This window comes from Odocoileus virginianus, chromosome 2, assembly GCF_023699985.2.
Source record: "Odocoileus virginianus isolate 20LAN1187 ecotype Illinois chromosome 2, Ovbor_1.2, whole genome shotgun sequence".
Classification (NCBI taxonomy): domain Eukaryota; kingdom Metazoa; phylum Chordata; class Mammalia; order Artiodactyla; family Cervidae; genus Odocoileus; species Odocoileus virginianus.
The window spans coordinates 68,246,358-68,272,772 of NC_069675.1; the positions used below are offsets into that span (position 1 = coordinate 68,246,358).

At 36.5% G+C, this 26,415-nt stretch overlaps 1 protein-coding gene and 1 non-coding gene across 4 annotated transcripts in view; one reads left to right on the forward strand and one right to left on the reverse strand.

Annotated features, from left to right (window-relative positions):
- The window catches only part of BABAM2 (BRISC and BRCA1 A complex member 2), a 401,404-nt gene that overhangs the window by 344,664 nt on the left and 30,325 nt on the right, over positions 1–26,415 (reverse strand). For all 3 annotated transcript variants that reach the window (XM_070449954.1, XM_020886284.2, XM_070449953.1), the window contains exon 3: positions 10,617–10,693. In XM_070449954.1, the coding sequence (XP_070306055.1) occupies positions 10,617–10,693 (77 nt within the window). The remainder of the gene's footprint in view (positions 1–10,616; positions 10,694–26,415) is intronic.
- LOC139031695 (small nucleolar RNA SNORA70) lies at positions 13,947–14,086 on the forward strand. The gene has a single exon (XR_011484185.1). It is a non-coding gene; the product is annotated as a small nucleolar RNA SNORA70 (small nucleolar RNA).

The window sequence follows — 26,415 nt, forward strand, 5'->3', positions numbered from 1 at the left end:
AAGTATTTGCCAAAATACAATATCCATTTTTTATTTTAAAACAAAACAAAAACCTCTCAATTAATTAGAAATAGAAAGGAACTTCTCAAACTGATAAAGGGTATCTGTGAAAAATATATAGCCAACATTATACTTAAGGGTGAAAGACTTTACACTTTCCCCTAAAATCTGGACATGGCAAGAATATATGCTCTCATCACTTGAATCCAACAACTTGTACAAAATTTTAGTCAATGCACTAAAATAAGAAAAAGAAACATGGGGGGATTGTATTTTCAACAGATGAGCAATAAAGAGAAAAAGAAAGTTAAATATGTGTACTACAAATTAACATCAAAATATGAAATATTCAGAGATTTATTTAACAAAATTTGTGTAAGACCTGTTCACTAAAAACTATAAAATACTTAAAGAAATTAAAGAAGATCTAAATAAATGAAGAGGCTATCATTTTCATCCATTGGAACACTCGATGTTATTAAGGTCCAGAAATCGACCTCCAGATTCAATGCAGTCTCAGCAGGATTTCTATAGACACCTGACAAACTGCTTCTAAAATTTCTATGAAAACAGAAATAGTAGAAGTAGTAGGACTTCCTGTACCTGATTTAAAGATTTACTACAACGCTGTTACAATCAAGGCAGTGTTATAGTCACATAAGAACAGACATAGTAAGTGGGATACAATGTAAACTCCAAAAATGGGCCCACACTTGGTTAACACAGATGTGGTCAAAATTAACCCAAAATGGATCAAAATGTTAAAGATAAAGGTATCAAACCTCTAGGAGAAAATCTTTAGGAACCTCAGGTAGACAAAGACTGCTTAAACAAGAAGTTAAAAGCATAAACAATAAAAGAAAAAAAAACTGCTCTATTGGACTTCATCAAAGTTAAAAACTTTTGCTCTTAAAAAGATACCATTAAAAACAGTGTTGTCGTGATCTCTCGATTTTCATTTCTAATTTTGTTAATTTGGTTCTTCTCCCTTTGTTTCTTAATGAGTCTTGTTAATGGTTTGTCAATTTTGTTTATTTTTTCAAAAAACCAGCTTTTAAGCTTTGTTGATTTTTGCTATGGTCTCTTTAGTTTCTTCTGCATTTATTTCTGCCCTAACTTTTAAGATTTCTTTCCTTCTGCTAACCCTGGGGTTCTTCATTTCTTCCTTTTCTAGTTGCTTTAGGTGTAGAGTTAGGTTATTTATTTGATTTTTTTCTTGTTTCTTGAGGTAAGCCTGTAATGCTATGAACCTTCCCTTTAGCACTGCTTTTACAGTGTCCCATAGGTTTTGGGTTGTTGTGTTTTCATTTTCATTCATTTCTATGCATATTTTGATTTCTTTTTTGATTTCTTCTATGATTTGTTGGTTATTCAGAAGCGTGTTATTTAGCCTCCATATGTTTGAATTTTTAACAATTTTTTCCTGTAATTGAGATGAAAAGAGAAGCCACATACTATTAGAAAATATTGACAAGCTGACAAACAACTTCTTTTCAGACTATATAAAGAACATATAACTCAACAAAAAGACCAACAATCCAATCAAAACATTGAGCAAAACATTTAAACAGTTAAGAAAAGACATATGAACAGCCAATATGCACATGAGAATGCAAATCAAAACCACAATGAGACACTACTACACATCCACTAGAGTGGATATGATTTAAAAGACCAATAATATCAAATGTTGGTGTGACTATGAAATATTCTTGCAAATTGCTCATAACTAGAATGCAAAATAGTATAATCACTTTAGAAAACAGTTTAACCATTAACAGAGTTAACAATACAGCAATACCACTCCTAGATATTTACCCCCAAATATGAAAAAACATATCTCCACAAAAAGATGTGAACAAAAATTTAATAGCACCTTTATGAAAATTAGACAAAAACTAGAAATAACTCAAATAACCTTTAATTGATGAATAATTAAAAAAAACTGTGGTATATCCATACAATGTTCTATCATTTGGCAATAAAAGGAACAAAGTACTGATAGAAGGAATAATATGGATGAATCTCTAAAACATTAGGCTGAATAAAAGAAGCCACACACCAAAAACTACATAGTATATGATTCCATTTATATTAAATTCTAAATTAAGAAGAACTGTTTTACAATTTCAGAGAGAAGATAAAGATCATGGGTTGGGGGATGATGGTGAAAGGGACTGACTTAGGGAAGAAAGAAAATGTTCTATTATCTTTGGAGGATGAAAATCTTCTACACTTTGTAGTGTAGTTAAATAGCTATTTATAACTGCCAAAATGTATGGAATTGCACATTAAAATGGGTATTTTGTTTTATATAAATTATACCTCTATAAAGTTAATACAAAAATGTGGGATATAAATTTCTATCCCAAAGTTACTGTGTGATTAAATGAGAAGATGTATAAAAATAAGTCTAATACTCTATAAAATATATGTTCAATAAGTCACTTTCAACAATTATATCATTTTCAATAAATAATAATTAGCATCAAAACTGGATTTAAACATATACAGTTAGCTATAACTAAGTTCAATTTACAAAATTTTAACAATGTTAGTTGCTATTCTTAAAAATTCTTCTAACATTCCATGAATTCCAAGGAAAAAACATTCTGAAATACCAAGACAAAGGAATCCTCAAAGTTTAAGGGAGAGTTAATGTCTAATCCACAAAATTAGCACTTTTTACTTGCCTTTCAATGAGCATTTTTTAGAACAGTCACTAAATCAAAGGTGACCTGCCTCCCTAATTAGCCTCTAAAAATACCTTGAATGCTAGATAATAATAATCCTTAAGTAAATGAATCTTTTAAAAAGATAAAAATAAAGTAAAATGAACTATGCTACCAAGGAAAATTATAAAGCTTCTCAGCATGATGCCAAACTAAATCCCTGGACTGCACATCCAACTTTTTACTTAGAGCAGCTGTTATAAGTCCTAGTAAAACTGGTTCACTCCTCCTCTCCTTGCAGGTGATCCTGAAGACAAGAACAGTGCTGGCCAAGGAGCCTTGTAGAGAGGGCAGCCACTGGAGAGGCAGGCTGGTGAGCGCGAGTGAAGAACCAAATATGTCACAGAACTGTCAGGCCATTTTACTATTTCTTTGGTCCATCCTGAAAGTGAAAGGTGCCCAGTCATGTCCGACTTTTTGGGACCACATGGGCTATACAGTCCACGGAATTCTCCAGTCCAGAATACTGGAATGGGTAGCCTTTCCCTTCTCCAGGGGATCTTCCCAACCCAGGGATCGAACCCAGGTCTCCCACACTGCAGGCGGATTCTTTACCAGCTGAGCCACAAGGGAAGCCTATCTGGAGTGGGTAGTCTATCCCTTCTCCAGGGGATCTTGCCAACCCAGGAACTGAACCAGGGTTTTCTGCATTGCAGGCAGATTCTTTACCAACTGAGCTATCAGGGAAGCCCTACTGAAGACTAAAGGGCTTCCCTGGTGGCTTAAGACAGTAAAGAATCCACCTTCAATGCGGGAGACCTGGGTTTGAACCGTGAGTTGGAAAGATCCCCTAGAGGAGGGCATGGCAAGCCACTCCAGTGTTCTTGCCTGGAGAATCCCATGGACAGAGGAGCTTGGCAGGCTACAGTCCATGGGGTCGCAGAGGCGGACACAACAGGACAATTAAGTACAAGCACTGAAGACTGAACAGTGTGAACAAAAGCAGAAAGAGGACAGGCAGGATATCTGAGAAGGACAACAAGCAAATCATTTGTACAGGCTTTTAACTTGGACTGTCATCAGCTGAGGTCTACCAAGGGAGCCCACGGAGGGGCTGGAAGGGTAGATTGTGACAGCCTTGAATGTTAGGCTGTGGAATTCGGCTGCTAAAATATTGAAGGGAAGAGGGGAAAGATTACGTGGTTAACATTTCTCAAACAGATTATTTATTGTAAACAATACAAGAAATTTTTCACAAAATTAACACTCTCATCCCAACAAAACTGCCAACAGCTGTAGCCACAGCAGCCAACCTTTGGATGTACCAAAGTTCAAAATACAAGGTATGAGAACAAATCTAAGGAAAGTGCAAGATTCTTTTAGATATATCAATAGAACCTTAGTATCTTCTTCAGCTGATACAACAAACTTCTTCACAACACCACTGGGACCTTCTGATGCAACCAGTTTGGGGTTTAGTTTCTGTTAGATGGTCATCAGTATGAATACCTTGAGTGTCTCTACACAGTAAAGTCTTAGAGAACAAAGAGGAGAAAAAGAGTCTTCTGAGTTTACTATGCTGATTGGCTAAGACAAAGTAATATATAATAGACCTGAGATGAAAGAAGCACATATATACACACACATAAAGCAGCCAAACTACTTGAGACAGAATCAAAAATGAAGCTGAATTTCAAGATTCAGTAAAGCAGAAATTCTGGAACACTATTTGCAATTTGCCTATAAAAATTTTTGTATGTGTCTGACCATTGTTAAATTAAATGGTGCATTCTACTGAAATAGGAGCTATGAGATTGATTTCTTTTTGTTGTAATAATTCTAAAATAAAAAACTTAAATTTAGTGACGTAGTATCAAAGCTTTGGAAATGAACAGTAATTTTACACTGTTCCTCTGAAGACACGGAAGAGATAATAATATTCAAATCATTATCTTTTTTTTTTTTCCACTTCTTCCTGTGGAAAAAAAGCTTTTCCTCTGGGAAAGTCTTTCAACTTCAAAACCTTTGGAGATAATTTTTTTGGCATGACTTCTTGACTCTGTCACAAATGGCTTTGAAATATTCATCATTCCTCTCAGATGATAAACAATGGCATTGCTTCTGTTGCTCAAGACAAAGGAAAAATGTCTCTAGTTTCACTTGGAAGCTCTTTAGAAAGAACTCCTGAAACAGTGTGATAGATAGGTTCCTGGGTACCTGCCCAGCCCATGCTCACTTTGTGTTAAATTGGCCTCTAGTACCCAAGCCAAGACTTTAACCAGAACTCTTGACCATACGACTGAATCACAAGTGAACACCCAACCCAAGATGCCAATTAGACCCTCTCTCCCAGGAATTTAGACCATAGGCTGTCTCTGCTGGCCATGAGCTTAGTCACCATGTCCTAGGGGGGCACTGGAAGTCATTTCTACTCTCTGTGAGGAGAAACAAATTTGGTGGAAAAAGAGTAAAGTGGGGACATATGTATACCTATGGATGATTCATGTTGATGTATGGCAGAAACCAACACAACATTAGAAAGCAATTATCCTCCAGTTAAAAATAAATAAATTTTTCTAAAAAAGAATAAAGTGATTATGATGACAAGAAAATATGCTACAGGACAAAGACACTCAAGAACACAGATACTGACTGGTTACTATCATGCCCACCATCCTTCCAGTCCCTACAAGGCCTGGTTATACTTCCTGCCCTTGGGCACCATGGAATTTACTTAATTCCTTATAAAGACAAACAAACAAACTCCTTAGTTTATGTTTGTTCCAATGGGTTTCTTATAACCAAAGAGTCCCTGATTAAAACAAACTGTCAGTATGAAAAAATAGCAATTTTAAACCAAAAGATAATTTCATATTTGAAACCAATGTTAGGAAATCTTTTGATTTACTAGTCACAGATTTGCTTTATAAAACTTAAAATATTTCCGTTATCTCTCTTTATAGTTATAAAATAGCGCTGTTCAAAAAACCTGTAAAATTGAGAGTATTTCAGGATTCTGCCATTCCATCAAACCTCATCAGTGTTATATCCAAAGAATGAGCATGGTTCATTCATTTCACAAACATGTATTTAGCCCCTCTAAATGCCAGGTACAGACTGGAAATAAAATATGAGATACAGACTGGAAATAAAATGATCAAAACAGCCTCACTACTGCCCTATTTAAATAGGATGCACAAAAGTACAAACACAATAATTTCTTCAAGAGTTAAGTCTTATAGAACATGACAGTTATTACAAATATGAATACATAACTCTCATCTTCCTCTGTGAATTTTGCTATAACTTTTGAGTCATTTCAGTGGCACTATCTTAGACCTTAATATTTGTTTTATTTAAATCAATTTGATCACTGAAGAGTCACTTTTCCAATCCACTTTAAGTAAGTACTAGTTATTTCTTTTACAATCATGCAGTTCAAGGGACTTCTCTTCAATTTAGATATCCTTTGATATTTTCTATGAGAATCTTACACAAATTGGCACCTCTTTCAATGCCCAACAGTTTTCTCTTCACATTAAAAAGAGCTGAGGAAACATCATTCCTAGTGCACGATAACCTTCTGTGTCTCTTTTTCATGTCTGTTACTTCATTATACATATGGATAATTCTTAGGAATCAATTCATAAATTTACAGGTAGAAATATGCCCTCTCCTTGGTCTTTCATTTTCACTATTATTAACTGCAAAGCTTCCTTTATTCAGCTTCCTTTATTCCAGATGAAACATTTATAGAAAAACTATTTCCTAGTACATAAAACATTCCAAAACATAAAATTGAGTCACATATTATTTTCATTAATATGCTTTAAGAAGGCACAGTAAAATATATAAAGAAATGGAAACAGATTCCAAATCTGCAAAATACTGTATGTCCTTCCTGTTTTCTGAATTGTTAAGAGCAATGTTCCAATTACAAATTCCTTGTGTAATAAATAACTTCTAAAGATTGAATTTCTGTTGGCAAAAGGCTGATACAAGTAACAGAATGTCACATTCTTTACTACACTATACTTCAACCAACAAAAATCTGAACACTAAGATTCAAAAATTCATTCATGCATTCATCACATTCCTTCAATAAATATCTAACTGAGTATCTTTACAGTGCTAGGGACTGAAGATATAATTTAATAAAATAAACAAAAAGGTCTCCATCTCTAACTTCACTGAGTTTAAAGTTATGTAATAAATAAACTCCAAATACTTTGATTCAGCCTTAGTTAAAAGTATAGTTTAAAAAAAAAAAAGTATAGTTTAAATCACATACCACAAGTTTTCAATAAGAACTGTTAGATAAAGAAGTTGTTTACATTACCACTACCATTGATGCATCATGATTCAACAAACTCCGCTTAGAAACGTTTACTGTCAGCCCTCCATATTCAAGGATGTGAAACCCATGAGTATGGAGGACCGAATGTACCATGTCATTTTATCTAAGGGACTTGAGTATCCATGGATTTTGGTATCTGCAGGGGCTTCTGGAACCAATCTGGTCGATACCAAGGGATAAACTGTATAAAATACTGTAGAGAGATTTAATTTTGAAATAATTTAAATAAGTACAATTACAAAGAGAGAAACTTTAATTGCCATGGCCTAAAAGTTGCACAAATTAAGGAAAGCAAAATAACCTTGCTATACAATCACTGACATTAGGTGAGCAGAGTCACAAAACACCAGTCCAATAAGTTCGATGGATCTTTACTTGAATTTTAACTAGGTATTTGAAGGGTTTGTTCATCTGTTTTGATTTTATTTATATAAATTTTTCTAGTTCATACTATCAGAGAGCAGTAACTTGTTTCAAAATTTATGCAGTTGGTCTCATTTATTTTGATGACTATCATATTTTAATATCAACAGATATTAAAAAACAATTTCCATCTGGAAATCTAAAGAGGTTTTAGTTTGGCCTCCATATTGAAGCACTGAGGCACCCCAAAGGGTAACAATTTGAGAGTTTTTCAGGTAATTTTTTAAAGCAAGGTCAAACCCAAGAGAATAAAGGTGAATCCTACAGTGATAACTGCAGGAGCAGGTCTGTAAGGTAATCAGTCAAGCAATTTATAGACAAAGCACAGACGGCAATTACAGATTTAGAACAGACAATAAGTTATCAACTTTGACAATGCAAAAAGAAAATAATAGAAGACAAAAATTGGGAGGTGAAGGAGGACAGGGGTTATTATCATCATCTTACAAAGTCGGGAGCCAAAAGACACCGTCTCTGGCTGCTGCTGCTGCTGCTGCTGCTGCTAAGTCGCTTCAGTCGAGTCTGGCTCTGTGCGACCCCATAGACAGCAGCCCACCAGGCTCCTCTGTCCCTGGGATTCTCCAGGCAAGAATACTGGAGTGGGTGGCCAGTTCCTTCTCCAATGCACGCAAGCATGCTAAGTTGCTTCAGTCGTATCCGACTCTTCACGACCCTATGAACCGTAGCCCACCAGGCTCCTCTGTCCATGGGATTCTTTAGGCTAATGTGAAACTAAAGAAAAGCACACTAAGTGAGCATCATTATTGCACAGAAATTTTGCTTAAGAAACAACAGTGGTAACTGTGTGCCAGGCACTTACTAAGAATTTTTAGGAGCTGTTCACTTAACTATACAATACAATGCTTTAAATGAGTCTTTGAAAAAAAAAAAAAAAGGAACTTCCCTGGCAGTCCAATGGTTAGGACTTTGCCTTCCAATGCAGGGGGTAGGGGTTCCACCCATGGTCGGGGAACTAAGATCCCACATGCCTTGGGACCAAAAAATCAAAACATAAAAAAAGAGAAGCAAAACTGTAACAAATTCAATAAAGACTTTAAAAGTGGTCCACATCAAATAATCTTTAAAAAAAAAAAATTGAAGCTACAGGGTAACCAATCAGTTCAATTCAGTCTCTCAGTCGTGTCTGACTCTTTGCAGACCCCATGGATTGCAGTATGCCAGGCTTCCCTGTCCATCACCAACTCCCAGAGTTTACTCAAACTCATGTCTATTGAGTCAGTGATGCCATCTAACCATCACATCCTCTGTCGCCCTCTTCTCCTGCTTTCAGTCTTTCCCAGCATCAGGGTCATTTCCAATAGGTCAGTTCTTCACATGAGGTGGCCAAAGTATTGGAGTTTCAGCGTCAGTATCAGTCCTTCCAATGAATATTCAGGGCTGATTTCCTTTAGGATAGACTGGTTGGATCTCCTTGCAGTCCAAGGGACTCTCAAGAGTCTTCTCCAACACCACAGTTCAAACGCATCAATTCTTCGGTGAAAGCTTCCTTTATAGTCCAACTCTCACATCCATACATGACTACTAGAAAAACCACAGCTTTGACTAGACAGACTTTCATTTGCAAAGTAATGTCTCTGCTTTTTAATATGCTGTCTAGGTTGGTCACAGCTTTTCTTCCAAGGAGCAAGCGTCTTTTAATTTCATGGCTGCAGTCACCATCTGCAGTGATTTTGGAGCCCAAGAAAATAAAGTCTCTCACTGTTGCCTTGTTTCCCAATACAGGAACCAATACTGATGATATAATTACAACAATGTAACTTTATAAGATGAAGATGACAAGAGAGAGAGAAACGGTACAATGAAAACAGGCTGATACCTCATGCATCAGTGCAGGAAGTCAAAAGGCAGCAACGTCTAAAACTGGTAAGCCAAGAAAGAGAGGCATGAGCATATTGCTTAGGTATATGGAGGTCATCCCCAGGAGAACTGGACACTGAAACCATTTTTTTTTTAAGGTTTTAAGTGGTTCCTTTGAGATATAGGTCTACTAGGATGGGAGAGAAATGGCACAGAGGACCACTGCTTTCATATATTAAAAAATGTCTGAACTACTTACATTTTTCACCATGTGAATGATTTACTTTGACCATTTCTTTCAAATTTACTTAATAATATTTTTCCCCAAAAAAGTAGCAATCCGATATGTCCTACTATCTCAGTCAGGTGAAATTCTTTTCTATTTTAATGGTTTCCAGAGAATGACCTAACAATAAAAGGTTAACAGGTCAGCACGTCACAAATTTTTCAGTTCATGTTGCAATTGGTAAATTAATATAGAGTGATTCTACAAATATTAAGATGTGGCCTTTTCTGTCCTAAAATGGCAAAACACACAATCCATGGTCTGAAAGGTAATGCTTACCCACCTGTCCCACCTTCAATATCTTGGTTCTTTATTCCTCTTTGTAAGAAAAGTCAGACTTTCATACCCTGTTCAGTAGAATGGTTTCAAGGGAAAATTTCTGATGAGAGTACTGATACTAACCAACCAAAGCGATCATCATCTCCATCATCACAGGCTACAGCTTTAGTCCTGGTGATTACGGCAGAGAAGTGCTGATGCAACCTAGGCAAGTGCTGCAGATGGTGGACTAAATCCAACAGAAGGTCTTGCATATTATTCACCAAGGTCACAAACCAGAGTTTCAAGAGCTCAAGGCAGCCCATACACACATTTGGTGTGGCCTACATAATGCTGGCCCACACTGTAATTTTCAAGAAGTGGCCAATGTCTAAAACTGAGAGAATTCAAATAAAAATGCAGATTTCCACCTTTTCTCAATAAATCAGTAAGGGTAACCACTCAAAACTGGGTTGAGTGCTCCAATTTGCCACCCCTAGCCTACGTCCCTCATTCATGTTACCAGTATGGCCTTATAGTCATTTATATTTCTGATCTTTGCTATAGAAGATAAAACACGTGCATGTCCACTTGACCACAACTTACTGCCTGCCAACTGTCTTACTTTGACTAGAACTAGGACTGAAAGACAAATTTTCAAAAAGTGGTAAATCCATAAGATATCTGATTGATATCTTATGAGATAACACTTAAAAAGCCAGAAATAAAAACACTAAAGCACAAAGTCCAATAGCTAGCACTGTAATCTACATTTTCAGTAAAACAGTCATCATTTACTTACATTTTAATGTCTCTCCAGCATATGGTATATGCAACTTAAATCGGTCACAGTTGGGTCCAGGAGTCAATGACGTGCAGCTTTTTAAAAAAGAAAGAAAAGAAAAGCATTTCTCAAAACCCCACATATTTATATTTAATAAAGTTAATTAAAAATAATCCTTACAGACCGATGATTAAAACACTGACTTATAGACCAAAATAAAAGCGCTTAATGGTCATGGAGGCTAAGACAAAATAAGACCTGTGCTCAAAGAACTAATTCATTTATCTCACAATAAAACCTATATGCCTTCTAACATTAAATACCAACGTTGCTTCAGCTACTTCTCTCAAAGAAGTGTATCTCAACTTTGAAAACAGGTACATGATCCAAAACAGGTCTGTAGTCTTTGATGCCAAGAATTGTAAAAGAAGCGTAGTTTTATGGTCATATTTTATATATAGACTCTTAGTTTTCACTCAGTTAGTACTAAAAAGAGCCCACTTTTGGCCTTTTTCTGGTACCAGATGGTTTTCTCTCTTTCCCTGAAAACAAGGCGCTTCCTCTAGATTTGGCACCCCGTAACTTACATCTGTAGCAGAGCACAGTGCTCTGCACTCAGTTTCAGATAAAATGCAAATTTAAAGGGGGGGGGGGGGTGAGTTAGTCACCCAGGTCTCAACAGCTTGTTGTTTTTTTCTTAAATCTATTACTTCGTAAAGTTATACAATGTTCTTTGTTCTTTACACAGATTTACTTTGTAAGCTATCTCTCATGATCTTCTGAGTCATAACTTCAACTGTGTAACAGCAATATTGGCTTCATAAATTAATAAAATATTAACATGAAGTCAGTTGAGGAAGTTGTATGTCTTCATTTAGTCAAAAAAATAAGCAAAGCTTTTCATTGGTACAGTAAGAAGGCTAAATTTTTTCATAACTCCAAAACTGCCTATGAAACATTTTTGAAAAAGAACCTGCATAAGTGGTTTAAGGAAAGGAAGCACTGTTGGAACAAATGTACCACTTCCCTAGATGGCCACTGTGAAAGGCAACCGGCATTTGAAACTAAATTTGAGAAGTGCTGACTCTAAAAACACTAACTCTGAGCTCATATTAGATTTACTATTACTTTTTCCCAAAACTCTGTGAATGTGAAAGAGAAAAGTAGACAAATTTTAATGTATTTAGCATAAACCAGACTGAGTGACTGAGTGCGCACACCAGGTCGAGTATTCCTCTTTATCCTTAGGGGCCAATAAAAACATTAGTTTACAAATTAAACAACAAAGCTACACTAATAATTACAGAGTAACTTACTTTAATTTTTTTACAAGTTTTAAGATCACAGTCTCCTTTACCTTTCAACATAAAAAATTCTTTGGGGCACATTTTATTGAAGATATTAAAATATCTCTCTTATAGTATCTTTTCTAGCCTACAACATAGTAGTTCTTAGAAAACACTCATGGAAAACACTTAAACACTAACATAAAATATGAAGTATAATCTAATGACAGAAATGACTCTACAAGCAACACTAAGACTTTTTTCTCTTACATTATATTCAACAATGTTTTTAAATAATTTAACAAATAAGCATACAATCAAGTGTCTTTGGAGGCCTGAAGATCAAATCACCTACATCACTTAATGACTGAAGTTATTAATAGTACAGGAAATCCTCAAGATTAATCTGATTCTAATTTGAATAAACTCATCCTTCTACAATGTGAATTAAATTTTGAAATAATTACAGTCACTGTGGTGCCATACTTTATATTATTCACTTTATGCTTAAACCAGGACTAGGAAAGTGTCTTTGTGCTCTGCCCTTTCACCTTCCTCCCTTTCTACTTGAATGGCTGGTTCCAGCCACCTCAGGGCAGAAAAAATATATTTCTCCATCTGAGTGATTCACTCACTGATTCTTTTCACTTAGATAAGACTGACTGAACATTGTTGCATGTCTTAGGAATACAGGGTGGACAAGACAGACAAGAGCTACAGTCTCATGATACTTAAATTCTGGCAAGGGAAGGAGAAATGATAAAAAAAAAAAAGAGAGAGAGAGAGAGACAAATGTACAAAGATAGTTTAAGATTGCTAAATGTGATGAAGAAAACAAAACAGGGAGTTGCAATAAAACAGGAGCCACAGGATGCTGGAAGACTGGAAACGACCCTTGGAGGTGGTGAAATCCGAAACCTGAATAATGCAAAGGGGCCAACTATGCACAGTTCTGGTGAAGAGCATTCCAGGCAGAGGAAACAGCTGGTGCAAAGGCGTGAAGGCAGGAACAAGTTGGGTATTTCTGCGGGAAGGAATCTTGCTAAGTCTGGGCAGTGCAGCTAGAGCAGAGTGACTGCAGGAGATTAGAACAGCAAAAGATCAGGACAAGAGATACACAAGGGACAGACCACGCAGAGCCACGGAAGCAGTGGCGATTAATTCAGGCTTTATTCTGAGTACAAAGGAGGATTCTAGGAAGAGTAACTTATCTGAGTCTAAGTTTTTAAAAGATTATCCAGTACACTGTATGGAAAAGGGGACTGTGAAAAGGTAAAACAGAAACCAGGAAACCAGAGAAGAATCCGTTACAGGCAAGAAAGATGCTGGGCCCTTGGGCTGGGGAAACAGCAGGGGCGATGGAGATGAGAGGATTTACTCAACAGGGACAACTAGGAGAGAAGCAAGCTGAGGGAGAAGGGAAGTCAAGAGCTGAAACTGTCAGCTGACAGCCAATTCTTCCTGGAAACAGAGGCAGATCTGTGGGAGGGCCAGCCAATCTAAAAGAGCCACTAAAGGCTGCACACACACAAAAAAGAAGACAGAAGAAAAACTCATCAAAAAAGAGTCCTGTCTAATGTTGGAAAGATCACTTACTTGAAGTGGGGATGATAGCAGGGGTAACAGTCCTCAAGCAGGACTATGCATGGGTTACATCAGCTAGTCTCCAGTTAACTGCAGGGCTTCAGTCTGGCTGAGAAATATACACAAATTTGGGGCCAAGAACCAAGCTGTTCAAGGGAGCAGAGAAGAAAGGCTAAGCTGCCTCTCCCTCCTAGACAGCACTCAGCTCCTCCTCCAAGGAAATGTTGAGCAAATTACTTAAGATATCTTGTTATGCTGTCTTCCATATTTCTTAGGATAAACAGCTTGATGGGAAACAAGCCAATGTCATCTTACCTAATGGTTTGTTTAAGATTAAACTGTTTCCCCTTTTTAAATTACCTCAGTCTAAAACTGGTTTTGGTCATGTTATTTAATTTACTGTGAAATTTCAAATCATACTCAAGGAGGCCAATAGTTTTTCAATTAATAAAGAAAAAAAGGTTTGGGTTAAAAAATACTGAAAAACACAGATAAAAAGAAAGGTTCCACGTATGGAAAAGAAAGATCTGTGTGCAACGGCTGCAAACAGCAGCCTCCTTGGTAGTGTATGCAACCTGTTGCCTGTACAGGTAGCCCTAAGGGACCTTGGAGACAACTCTTCCTAGTGGGCATTCATGACTGGCCTGCTGTTTCTCAATCTCGACTCCAGACAGGTATGCGAGGTGCCTTTGGAAAGCCCCAGGGCACAGTGGCCAGGGTCCACATTGGCCAGGTCATAATGTCCATCCGCACCAAGCTGCAGAACAAGGAGCATGGCCCTCTGCCGGGCCAAGTTCAAGTTCCCTGGCCGTCAGAAGATTCACATCTCCAAGAAGTGGGGATTTACCAAGGTCAATGCAAATGAATTTGAGAACACGGTGGCAGAAAAGCGACTCATCCCGGATGGCTGTGGGGTCAAATACATCCCTAATCATGGTCCCCTGGACAAATGGCAGGACCTACACTCATGAGCATCAGCTCTGTTCCCTCCTTAATCACGCTCACCAATAAATGCTATTTCCTGTCAAAAAAAAAAAGAAAAGAAAGATCTAAGTGTGCTTATGTCTATGTACAAAAACAGATTTCAAAAAGAGCATCACCAAAATGTGGTAGGATTTAGGGTGATCCTTAGAACTTTCTTCAATGACCTTCTGCATTGTTTTGATTAATAATGAACATGAACTATTCTACAATTAAATATTTTAAAGCTAAACATATTCTTTTACATTTTGACTCAGGAAACTTGGTTATGATGGCTTGATTTATCTTTTTCTTCTAAAGTGCTTCACTCCTTTTCAAAAGGAAATAAGACAGGGTGATTTACTGATGAACAGTCTTCAAATGAGATGTATGAAACTCTTTATATTATGCTATCACAAAACATGACATTTCTAATATTTATTATCTCTCACAGTTGCTCACATGTCAGGGTTTAGGAATGGCTTGGCAGGGCAACTCTGGTGTAAGGTCTCCCCTGAAGTTGTGGTCAAACGCAGTAACAGAGAATGCAGTATTAGCACTTGTGTACTAATACAGTATACAAGTTCACTCTCCTAGAAAGGCATTTCCTTACCCAAGTATGAAAAAGCTAGTAAGTAAGAAGCTACTAACTTCATTAAAATTATATCTGCATAGTGGCAACTTGCCCTAACATAGTTAGATCTAAAATTTTTAAAGACCAATATCTTTTAATAATAAAGTAATTTTTGATGACTTAGAAATTGCTGACGATTCAAATGTAACTTCAAATTTGCCTTTCAACTGTATTTTTGTTTTCTTACTTTTTATTCATTTTTGGTCACACCAAGTGGAGGCTCGTGGGATCTTAGTTCTCTGACCAGGAATTGAACCCAGGCCCTCAGCAATGAAAGTATAGAGGCCTAACCACTGGACCATTGGGGGATTCCCTCTCAACTATATTTCTTGAGTGTTGACTACACATCAAGCAGTGCGCTAGATGCTGGGAATACAGCAATGACAAGAACAAAAAGATATCATCTTACCATTATAACATATAAAGGCTCTAAAAATGTACCTTCCAGTAAATTCTAATTACCTCATTATACTGGAGATTCACTATTTTAAAGTCTAACAGGTAAGAAAACAAAGGGTGTTGAGCTCCCTTTTAGAAAGATTGTGCATGTAGGAATTCCCAAGTGACACTTCAGTTCAGTTCAGTTTGGTCGCTCAGTCGTATCCAACTCTTTGCAACCCCATGGACTGCAGCACACCAGGCCTCCCTGTCCATCACCAACTCCCGGAGTTTACTCAAACTCACGTTCATTGAGTCAGTGATGCCATCTAACCATGTCATCCTCTGTCATCGCCTTCTCCTCCTGCCCTCAATCTTTCCCAGCATCAAGGTCTTTTCAAATGAGTCAGCTCTTCGCATGAGGTAGCCAAAGTATTGGAGCTTCAGCTTCAACATCAGTCCTTCCAATGAATATTCAGGATTGATTTCCTTTAGGATGGACTGGTTGGATCTCCTTGCAGTCCAAGGGACTCTCAAGAGTCTTCTCCAACACCACAGATCAAAAGCATAAATTCTTTGGCACTCAGCTTTCTCTATAATCCAACTCTCACATCCATACATGACTGCTGGAAAAATCACAGCCTTGCTTAGACGGACTTTTGTTGACAAAGCCAACATGTCTCTGCTTTTTAATATGCTATCTAGGTTGGTCATAACTTTCCCTCTAAGAAGCAAGTATCTTTTAATTTCATGGCTGCAGTCACCATCTGCAGTGATTTTGGAGCCCCCCAAAAATAAAGTCAGCCACTGTGTCCACTGTTTCCCCATCTATATGCTGTGAAGTGATGGGACTGGATGCCATGATCTTAGTTTTCTGAATGTTGAGCTTTAAGCCAACTGTTTCACTCTCTTCTTTCACTTTCATCAAGAGGCTCTTTAGTTCTTCACTTTCTGCCATAAGGGTGGTGTCATCTACATATCTAAGGTTAATGATATTTTTCCTGGCAATCTTGATTCCAGCTTGTGCTTCTTCCAGCCCAACGTTCCTCATGATGTACTCTGAGAAAGAGAAGGTTCCTCTCAAGTTAACATCAAGTAGGCAGTTTACTCTGGTACCTTATTAAGAACTTGGAGCTAACCACTGACATTATAAAATGCTAAGCATAATAACCTTCTCAAACTATCATCCCTACAATCTCCTATTTCCCATCTAATCACATGACTCTCAATATTATCTTCAATCTATTTTCTAATTGTAGTTTGTTTTTCCTACCAGTTCTAATATTCTTGGTGCCAAGAACTGCTTTACCATTTTCAAAATGTCTTAGTACAGCAATCCAGTACAGTGCTACAAACCCAGCACTGATGACTGAAATCATCAACTAAACTCAAAAATTGTCATTTTATAGACAACAACAGATTGGAAACCACTTCCAAGGCACCCTAGTCTATCTTAGTCTTCCTGACCTAATTATCTTTAAATCATCTCTAATCTTCAGAATCCAGCAGCACTTATGTCCAGGACATGGAGAGTCCAACAACTATGCACGGAGGTAAAGGTTTGCTGAATGAAAGTTTTGCATAAAACCTGATTCCCAGTCTAGTGCTTTTTTTCCTGCAAGAACTGATGATTTAACTGGAATTGGGAAGCCGTTCTCATCCTCACCTCTGAGAAAGTTAGAAGTGACTATTTGTGGAAGGTCCTCCCTTTGAAGAATTGTCCATGCAACTCAGAATTTAAAATCATAACCTAAAATTACTCTATTTTCAAAATAAATAATAAAAATAGCAGCTAACATTTATTGGGTGTTTACTGTGCAAAGGGCACTAAGTTCTTTAATTAAACTATTTAAGCCCACAGCAACCTTCAGTAATAGGTGCTATTATTGTCTCCATTTTACAGATGAGGAAACTGAGGCAAATAGAAGCTATGTAACTTGCTAGTAAGTGACAGAGCTGGGATCCAAGCCCAGGATGTCTAGCTCCAAGGCCCATTTTCTTTTCTTTTTTGAGGCCCATTTTCTTAACCACCAAACTAAATCATCTCTCAATAATTAAAGAGAAAACCATCAGAATTAGTGAAAAATGTGAATTGTAACTCTTCTCAACAAATGTATTTGATTAAATCTGTGCTGCAGTGTTGACACTCTTGATTTATTCAGCAAAGTCTTTAAATAATAGTGAAATGTAAATTTAGATTTGAATCCTTTTCAAATCATTACTTGAGTTCCTAATTACTGAGATCATACTCAAATTAGGAGAGTTTCACTATAAAGAAAAAAAGATAGGCAATTTCACAACACTTTACACGATCTGAGTAACAGCCAAGAATTAATCTTGATTTAACAAAGTTAAATGAAGATATTCTACAATCTTTAAGACATCAGCATTTTTAAGACAATGCAAAATATATGCTTTCCAGTTTAAAGCTAAACCTATTATTTGACATACTTTCTGGAAAAAAGTAATGACAAACCATTTCTATTCTTCAAGCCATCTAAAAAGAACAAAGCAGATGAGTCTAGGGTTCCTTCCCTGAGTAAACGTCAGTTTCCTTTACTCTATTAATTCACCATTTGGCATGTTCTCCTACATAGCTTCCTGTTTTCTTGATAATGACGTGTGTGCTTAACCAACAATATTTAACATCAGCTAAGAAGGAAGTCTTCAGCTTTGGCAACCTAAAATGCCAGGTGAGTATGAAGCAAAAACAGGCTCAAAGACCAATAACGGCATTTTACATAACTATTAAGTCATAAATTAGAGTGAATTATTGTGAGTTGATATTCAGCAGAGTTTCATTTTACAGAGTTAATTTTCTCTGAATTAACTCTAACATCAAAAATTCCACTCAGACCAAAGCACTTTCAAAATTATCATGGTTTCCAGACTGAAATTCAGCAGTAAAGAAGCTAGAAGTCTGAAGTAGGATATCTTAAAAGCTATCTAAATAATCTATAAAATGGGCATTTTATCTGTGGAGGTATCTGAACTTCTGATTCACAGAATCTTTCACCTTCAGTCTTGGAAGGAAATTATGGTGCAACTAGTTGACTACATCAAAACCCACTAGAGCAAGTCTTAGGCCTTTCTAAAAGAAGACTCGTGGATTAAAACTGGTAAAAGAAAGCAGCAAAATCACACTGAGGTAGATGTTTCAGATGATTATCCAGGTGACTGGAACTACCCACCTGATGACATATGATGTTCCTGATATACCAAGTACATCCTCTACATCTCTAAAGTCTAAAATCTATTTCTGAACCCTACTAGAAAGTGAGGGATTTAATTCATAGCATAGGAATCCAAAATGCCATTATCAAAATAAGTGACTCAGCCCAAAATGTTTTAAAAATTATAAAATTAAAATATTCAAAAACACATGTTTGCCAGTTCATGTGGCATCAACTGTTATTCTCAGTTTCTCCGCTATATCTCCATTTACAAATGAGAGGTTTCAACTCTACTTTAGAGTGGGAAATATTTTTAAGTTTTAATAGGTGTTCTATAGCAAAAACGTGGTTTACATTATAATATCGTTTCAGTAGGGATAATGGGCTCAAATACTTTTTAACAGTTAAGTAGGCAAGGGGAAATCCTTTAACTTTTTGAGATAGATGCTCAGCTCATTACTGTTCAACCTTTCTTCTTTTCTAATATATGCATTTAATTCACTCTGTTAACAGAAAAGAAAATTAAGAGGATTATCTCAATAAGTTCAGGATAAGTGCTTGATAAAATTAAATATCCATTCATGATTTTTTTCAGACTCTTTGAAAACAAGGATAAAAAAGAAACTTCCTTAATATGGTAAAGGCCATCTATAAAAAACTTACAGCAACATCACGCTAGTAACAAAATGTTATATTTTTCCCTTTGAGACAGAGAATGAAACAAGGATATCCTTTGTTACCACTTTTACTTAACATTGAAATTGAAATCCTGGCTAGTACAAAGTTTGAAGTATGAGGAAATAAGGGTGTAAACATTGGAAAGGAAGAAATAAAACTATATTCATTTGTAGGTAATATGACCTTATGTAGAAAGCATTTTAAAATCTCCACATATATCACTGGAAATGACATTCAAGTTTAGCAAAGCTGCTAGACAAAGAACACACACAAAATCAACTGTATACTGTATATGTATATCAATATACCATCAACAGTTAAAAAACAAAAACTTTTAGAAAGATGCCATTAAAAATATCAATCAAATATATAGAAATAAATGTCACAAAAGGTGCACAAGAGCACTATATAGAAAAGCTATTATTAAGAAGAAAATAAAACCAAAAAAAGAACATAGATACCATGTTCACAAATTAAAAAGAAACGCAATGAAAAGACAACAGTTCTTAAGTTGATCTGGAACCTGAATGGCAGAATCTAAAATGTAAATGGAATATTAAGAACTAAGAATAGACCAGATTCTCTTGATGAAGAAAAACTTGAAAGAGTTATTTATAATAGCCAAAAGGTGGAAACAATCCAAGGGTCCATCAACTGATGAATGGATAAACAAAATATAGTCTACACACATAATGGAATGTTATTCAGTAGCCTTAAGAAAGACATTTTGACACATGCTACAATATGGATTAACCTTGAAAATGCAACAATAAGTAAACAAGCCAGCCACAAAAGGTCAAATACTATATGATTCCACTTATATGTGGTACACAGAGTAGTCAAATTCAGAGACCAAAAAGAGAATGATGGTTCCCAGGGGCTTAGAGAAGAAGGGAAAGAGTGTTTACTGGGTACAGAGATGCAGTTTTGCTAGATCAAAAAGTTACAGAGATGGATGCTGACAATGACCACACAATAACATGACTATACTTAACGCTACTGAACGTAAACTTAAAATGATTAAAATGGTAAAGTTTGTGTGATATTTTACCACTATAAGAAAAAAACTCGTAGGAGAACCTGCTGTATTGGCTAACAAAAATTACTATAAAACATTAAAGTATTGATATTGGTACAAAGACAAAAAGAACAGAGAAACAGAAGAGAGAGGCCAGAGAAAGACCCTCACATACCTGAACACTTGATTTCTGACAAAGGTAGCTCTACACAGAAGTGAGAAAAGAAAACTGTTTTCAATAAATGATGCTGGGTCAGCTGGACATATTGATACTTATAGTGAAAAATATGAAACCCAATGCCTATCCTCATAACATTCCACAAAAATCAAGTCCAAGTGGATTGAAGCTCTGAATGTAAAAAAAAAAAGAAAAAAGAAAAATATTTTTAGAAGACAACCTGGGATGGAGGGGGATAATGGAAGAATATCTTCAAGAACTTGGGGTGAACAAACAAGGACCAACTCTAAAGCACAGGGAACTGTGCTCAATGTCATGTGGCAGCCTAGATAGGAGGGGAGTTTAGGGGAGAATGGATACATGTACATGCATGCCTGAGTTCCTTTGCTGTCCACCAGAAACTATTACAACATTGTTAATCAGCTATGTTCCAAAACAAAATCAAAACCTTTAAAAAAAGAACTTGGGGTGAACAAAAATTCCCCAAAAGCACTAACTATAAAGGAAAAGATAGGTAAATAGGATCACATTAATATTATTACAGATCTGTTCATCAAAAAATACCATTAAGGGAGTGAAGGTGGTATGAGTGATAAAGAACCTCCCTGCCAATGCAGGAGACATAAGAGATGTGGGTTCAATCCCTGGGTCTGGAAGAGGCCCTGGAGGAGGGCATGGCAACCCACTCCAGCATTTTTGCCTAGAGAATCCCATGGATAGAGGAGTCTGGTGGGCTACAGTCCATAAGGTCTCAAAGAGTTGGACATGACTGAAGCGACTTAGGACACACATAAGGCAGTGAAAGACAACCCTCAGAGTGGGAAATGATATCTACAACATACAAAATTGATTCAAGCTCATATTCAGAATAAATAAAGAACTCCTGTATAGTCAGTAAGAAAAAGGCAACTAAGTTAGCAGATCCAAAGGGGCACTTCATAAAAGGGGATCCAAATGGTCAATAAACATATAAAAATGTGCTTAACTGAATTAGTCACCAGGAAAATACAACTTAAACCCACAATAAGTTATCACAACACACCCATCAGGGTAGTTAAAATTAAAATCTCAACCAAGTACTGACAAGGATGAAGACAAACGAGAACTCTTATACTCTGCTGGCAAAAGTATAAATTGGTACAGACACTTTAAAAACCCACTGGACAGTATTTATTAAAGCTAAATATATATACAACCCTATGATCTAGCAATTTTACTCCTAAAATGATCCCAATTGATATATGTACATATACTTCACCAAAGAATTTGTTGTTCAGTCACTAAGTTGTGTCCAACTCTTTTGTGACACCATAGACTGTAGCCCACCAGGGTCCTCTGTCCATGGGATTTCCCAGGCAAGAATACTAAAGTGGGTTGCCATTTCCTTCTCCAGGGGATCTTCCCAACTCAAGGACTGAACCTATATCTCCTATACTGGAAGGTAGACTCTTTACCATTGAGTCACCAGGTAAGCCCTCACCAAAGAATATTATGTCAATAACAGCAGTAATCTTTGAAAATAGCCCCAAACTGAACAACTAAACTAGAATTTCAAACTGAACAGCCATATAGAAGCCTATTAGCTACAGGGTGTGCTTAGTCACTCAGTCATGTACAAGTCTTTATGACCCCATGTACTGTAGCTCACCAGGCTCCTCTGTCCATGGGATTCTCCAGGCAGGAATACTGGAGTGGGTAGCCTATCCCTTCTCCAGGGGAATCTTCCCGATCCAGGAATCGAACTAGGATTTCCTGCATTGCAGGCAGATTCTTTACCAGTTGAGCTAACAGGGAAGCTCAAGAAGCTAGGAAGATAAATTAGGATGTGATGATCAAAAGAAATTTTTTTTTCAAAAGAAATATTATATAGCAATAAAATAAATAAACCATACCTACATGCAACAAGGTGGATAAACCTCACATATTGCTTAAAGAGAGAATACATACTGTGTGTTTCCATTTATTTGAAATTCAAAATCAAAAGCTTTTAAATTTAATTAGGTCCCATTTGTTTATTTTTGCTTTTATTTCCAATATTCTGGGAGGTGGGTCATAGAGGATTCTGCTATGATTTATGTTGGAGAGTGTTTTGCCTATGTTCTCCTCTAGGAGTTTTATAGTTTCTGGTCTTACATTTAGATCTTTAATCCATTTTGAGTTTATTTTTGTGTATGGTGTTAGAAAGTGTTCAAGTTTCATTCTTTTACAAGCAGTTGACCAGTTTTCCCAGCACCACTTGTTAAAGAGGTTGTCTTTTTTCCATTGTATATTCTTGCCTCCTTTGTTCAAGATAAGGTGTCCATAGGTATGTGGATTTATCTCTGGGCTTCCTACTTTGTTCCATTGATCTATATTTCTGTCTTTGTGCCAGTACCATACTGTCTTGATGACTGTGGCTTTGTAGTAGAGCCTGAAGTCAGGCAGGTTGATTCCTCCAGTTCCATTCTTCTTTCTCAAGATAGCTTTGGCTATTTGAGGTTTTTTCTATTTCCATACAAATTGTGAAATTATTTGTTCTAGTTCTGTGAAGAATACCATTGGTAGCTTGATAGGGATTGCATTGAATCTATAGATTGCTAGCTTTTGCACAACAAAGGAAACTACAAGCAAGGTGAAAAGACAGTCTTCAGAATGGGAGAAACTAATAGCAAATGAAGAAACAGACAAAGGATTAATCTCAAATATATACAAACAACCCTTGCAGCTCAATTCCAGAAAAATAAATGACCCAATCAAAAAATGCGCCAAAGATCTAAACAGACATTTCTCTAAAGAAGACATACAGATGGCTAACAAACACATGAAAAGATGCTCAACATCACTCATTATCAGAGAAATGCAAATCAAAACCTCAATGAGGTACTCTTACACTGTTGGTGGGAATGCAAACTAGTACAGCCACTATGGAGAACAGTGTGGAGATTCCTTAAAAAAATGGAAATAGAACTGCCATATGACCCAGCAATCCCACTCCTGGGCATACACACCAAGGAAATCAGATCTGAAAGAGACACGTGTATCCCAATGTTCATCACAGCACTGTTTATAATAGCCAGGACATGGAAGCAACCTAGATGCCCATCAGCAGACGAATGGATAAGGAAGCTGTGGTACACATACACCATGGAATATTACTCAGCCATTAAAAAGAATTCATTTGAATCAGTTCTAATGAGATGGATGAAGCTGGAGCCCATTATACAGAGTGAAGTAAGCCAGAAAGATAAAGACCAATACAGTATACTAACGCATATATATGGAATTTAGAAAGATGGTAACGATAACCCTATATGGAAAACAGAAAAAGAGACACAGATGTATAGAACAGACTTTTGGACTCTATGGGAGAAGGTGAGGGTGGGATGATCTGAGAGAATAGCATTGAAACAAGTATACTATCAAGGGTGAAACAGATCACCAGCCCAGGTTGGATGCATGAGACAAGTGCTCAGGGCTAGTGCACTGGGAAGACCCAGAGGGATGGGATGGAGAGGGAGGCGGGAGGGGGGATCGGGATGGGGAACATATGTAAATCCATGGCTGATTCTTATCAATGTATGGCAAAAACCACTACAATATTGTAAAGTAATTAGCCTTCAACTAATAAAAATAAGTAAATATATTACTTTAAAAAAAAATGAAGTTCAAAATCAGAGAAAAAACTATAGTGTTTGTATACTGATAAAAATAGTACAAAGAAAGCGAAAGTGATGACTACAAAAGTCAGAACAGTGGTCTACAAATGAGGGAAGAATGGGGTGGTGACTGGGAAGAGGCACATAAGGAGTTTCTGGGGCATTGCCAAACATTTTATTTCTTGATCTGGGTAGTGGTAACTCAAGATGTTCATGTTTTAATATTCATTAAGTTGCAAGAATATGTTTTAAGCCATCTATGGTTTAACAAGCCCTCCAGGAGACTACAATGCACACTCAGTTTGACCACTGCTATGAATGTGTACCATGTCTAGGCTTATTACTGATCACAGTAACCTGAGCTGGATTTTCTATTGTCAGTGGATCACCACAGCCACCTGCATATGCAACTTCACATTTTCCTTTCCATGATACCAAATCATTTTGAAATAGTTTATGTTCATAATCTTCATCTCCTCCTTAACTGAATTTTTCTTAACTCTTATGGAGCCAGAAAGTTTTCTAAAAATTTGTAACTGGGAATACACATTTCTTTACTCCAAATCAAATTATAAGTATTTGTTGAACATGAATATAAAATGCTACACCCGGGACTTTCCTCTTGGTCCAGTGGTTAAGACTCCATGCTTCCGCTGCAAGGCGCAGGTTTGACCCCTAGTAGGGAAACAAAGATCCTGCCTTTTGCACAGCACAGGAAAAACAATTTTTCAATTATATAAATTATATTTACAGTAATACTTATTCCATTTTATATCATTTTTTAATTTTTACTTTATATTGGAGTAGAGTTGATTTACAGTGTATTGTTAGTTTCAGGTATTCTTTTTTAGATTCTTTCCCACAGAGGTTATTACAGAGTACAGAGTAGAGTTCCCTGTGCTATACAGCAGGTGTTGTTGATCATCTATTTTATATATAGTAGTGGATATATCATTCTTTTTTATTTGCTTTATAATATACAAGCATGCTTTATAATTAAATAAACTTGCATGTATTAGGGGTTCATAATCAAATTATTTGAGGTGCATGATTGAACAAGACCATTGCTGTAAGTTACAGAAAGGAGTCTCTCTCCTCAAGAACCCGAACTATAATCAGAAGACAAAAATCAAATCTGTGAAAGTCAAACAAGGCACAACTTAAATAACAACTCAAGACAACAATAGATACAAGTCACAAAGCAATTAACATGATTAATTGCCAAATTAGTGGTTAAAGAAAATAAACACAATAGAAGCTGAGGGAGCAGAGAAACCACGTTCAGCAGAAGTAATCAAAGAAGGTTCACTGGAATATAACTGGCCTCAAAGAATAAGTTGGGTCTGATCAAGACAGAGGAAGGAAAAATACCTACCAGCAAGTGTCCTTAAAAGGGCAAAACCAAAGACACAGTCTGCTAGAATAAAAGCTCTATAATGAACTAGAGTACATTAAACCTTTGATCCCTTAGTGCTCAGTAGCATACCTGACAACACACAGGAGGTACCTGATAACTACTACATATATAGTACAGGTGAGCAAGTGGAGCCAGAGATGACAAGCACACTCCAAGGTCATATCAAAGTCAAAATAAGTTACATAAACATCCTGAACAGATTCATATTCCAACTGTGGGAAAGCCGTTAATTCTTACACTAAAAAAAAAAGAAAATTGCATAAGAAATCCCCAGGGACAAGGCCAACTTACATACTACTCCTTTACATTTAATGTATTACACAACATAAATGTAGAAAAAGCAATTTTTACACTAAATACTTTTAATTTGTTCAATAAAAATATTCCTATAACAGTTTTATGCCACCATTTTCAATCCTTGACCCCAAACATGACCTAAATGCATGCATTCCCTATTCTCGGAACTCTGCTTTATATTCTATATCATTTATATCCTGTGTATCTAGATCTCAATCTCAATTCCTGCTCCTTACAAGAAAGGACTGGGGAGTGTTTATCTTGGCAGGCTCCAGTGGTTCAGATTCTCAAGGGAATGAACTAGCAGAGCCTTGATCTTTCTCTTACTGATTTTTCATGATACTCGTTTTATTTATGTTTGTATCTCCACAGTGCTTCACACTTACTAGCTGCTCAATATATGCTTTTCTAATAAAAAAATTAATAAATCTGAGTGAACATGAACAATACAAAGGGAAGGTACAGAAAAGAACAGATAGGAAACTGGCAAGGGACAGAGGAGAACAGAGAGAAAAAAAACAAGCAAAAAGTAGAAGAGTGAACTGCAGTGGAGACAGATAACAAGGTAGAGATAAAAAT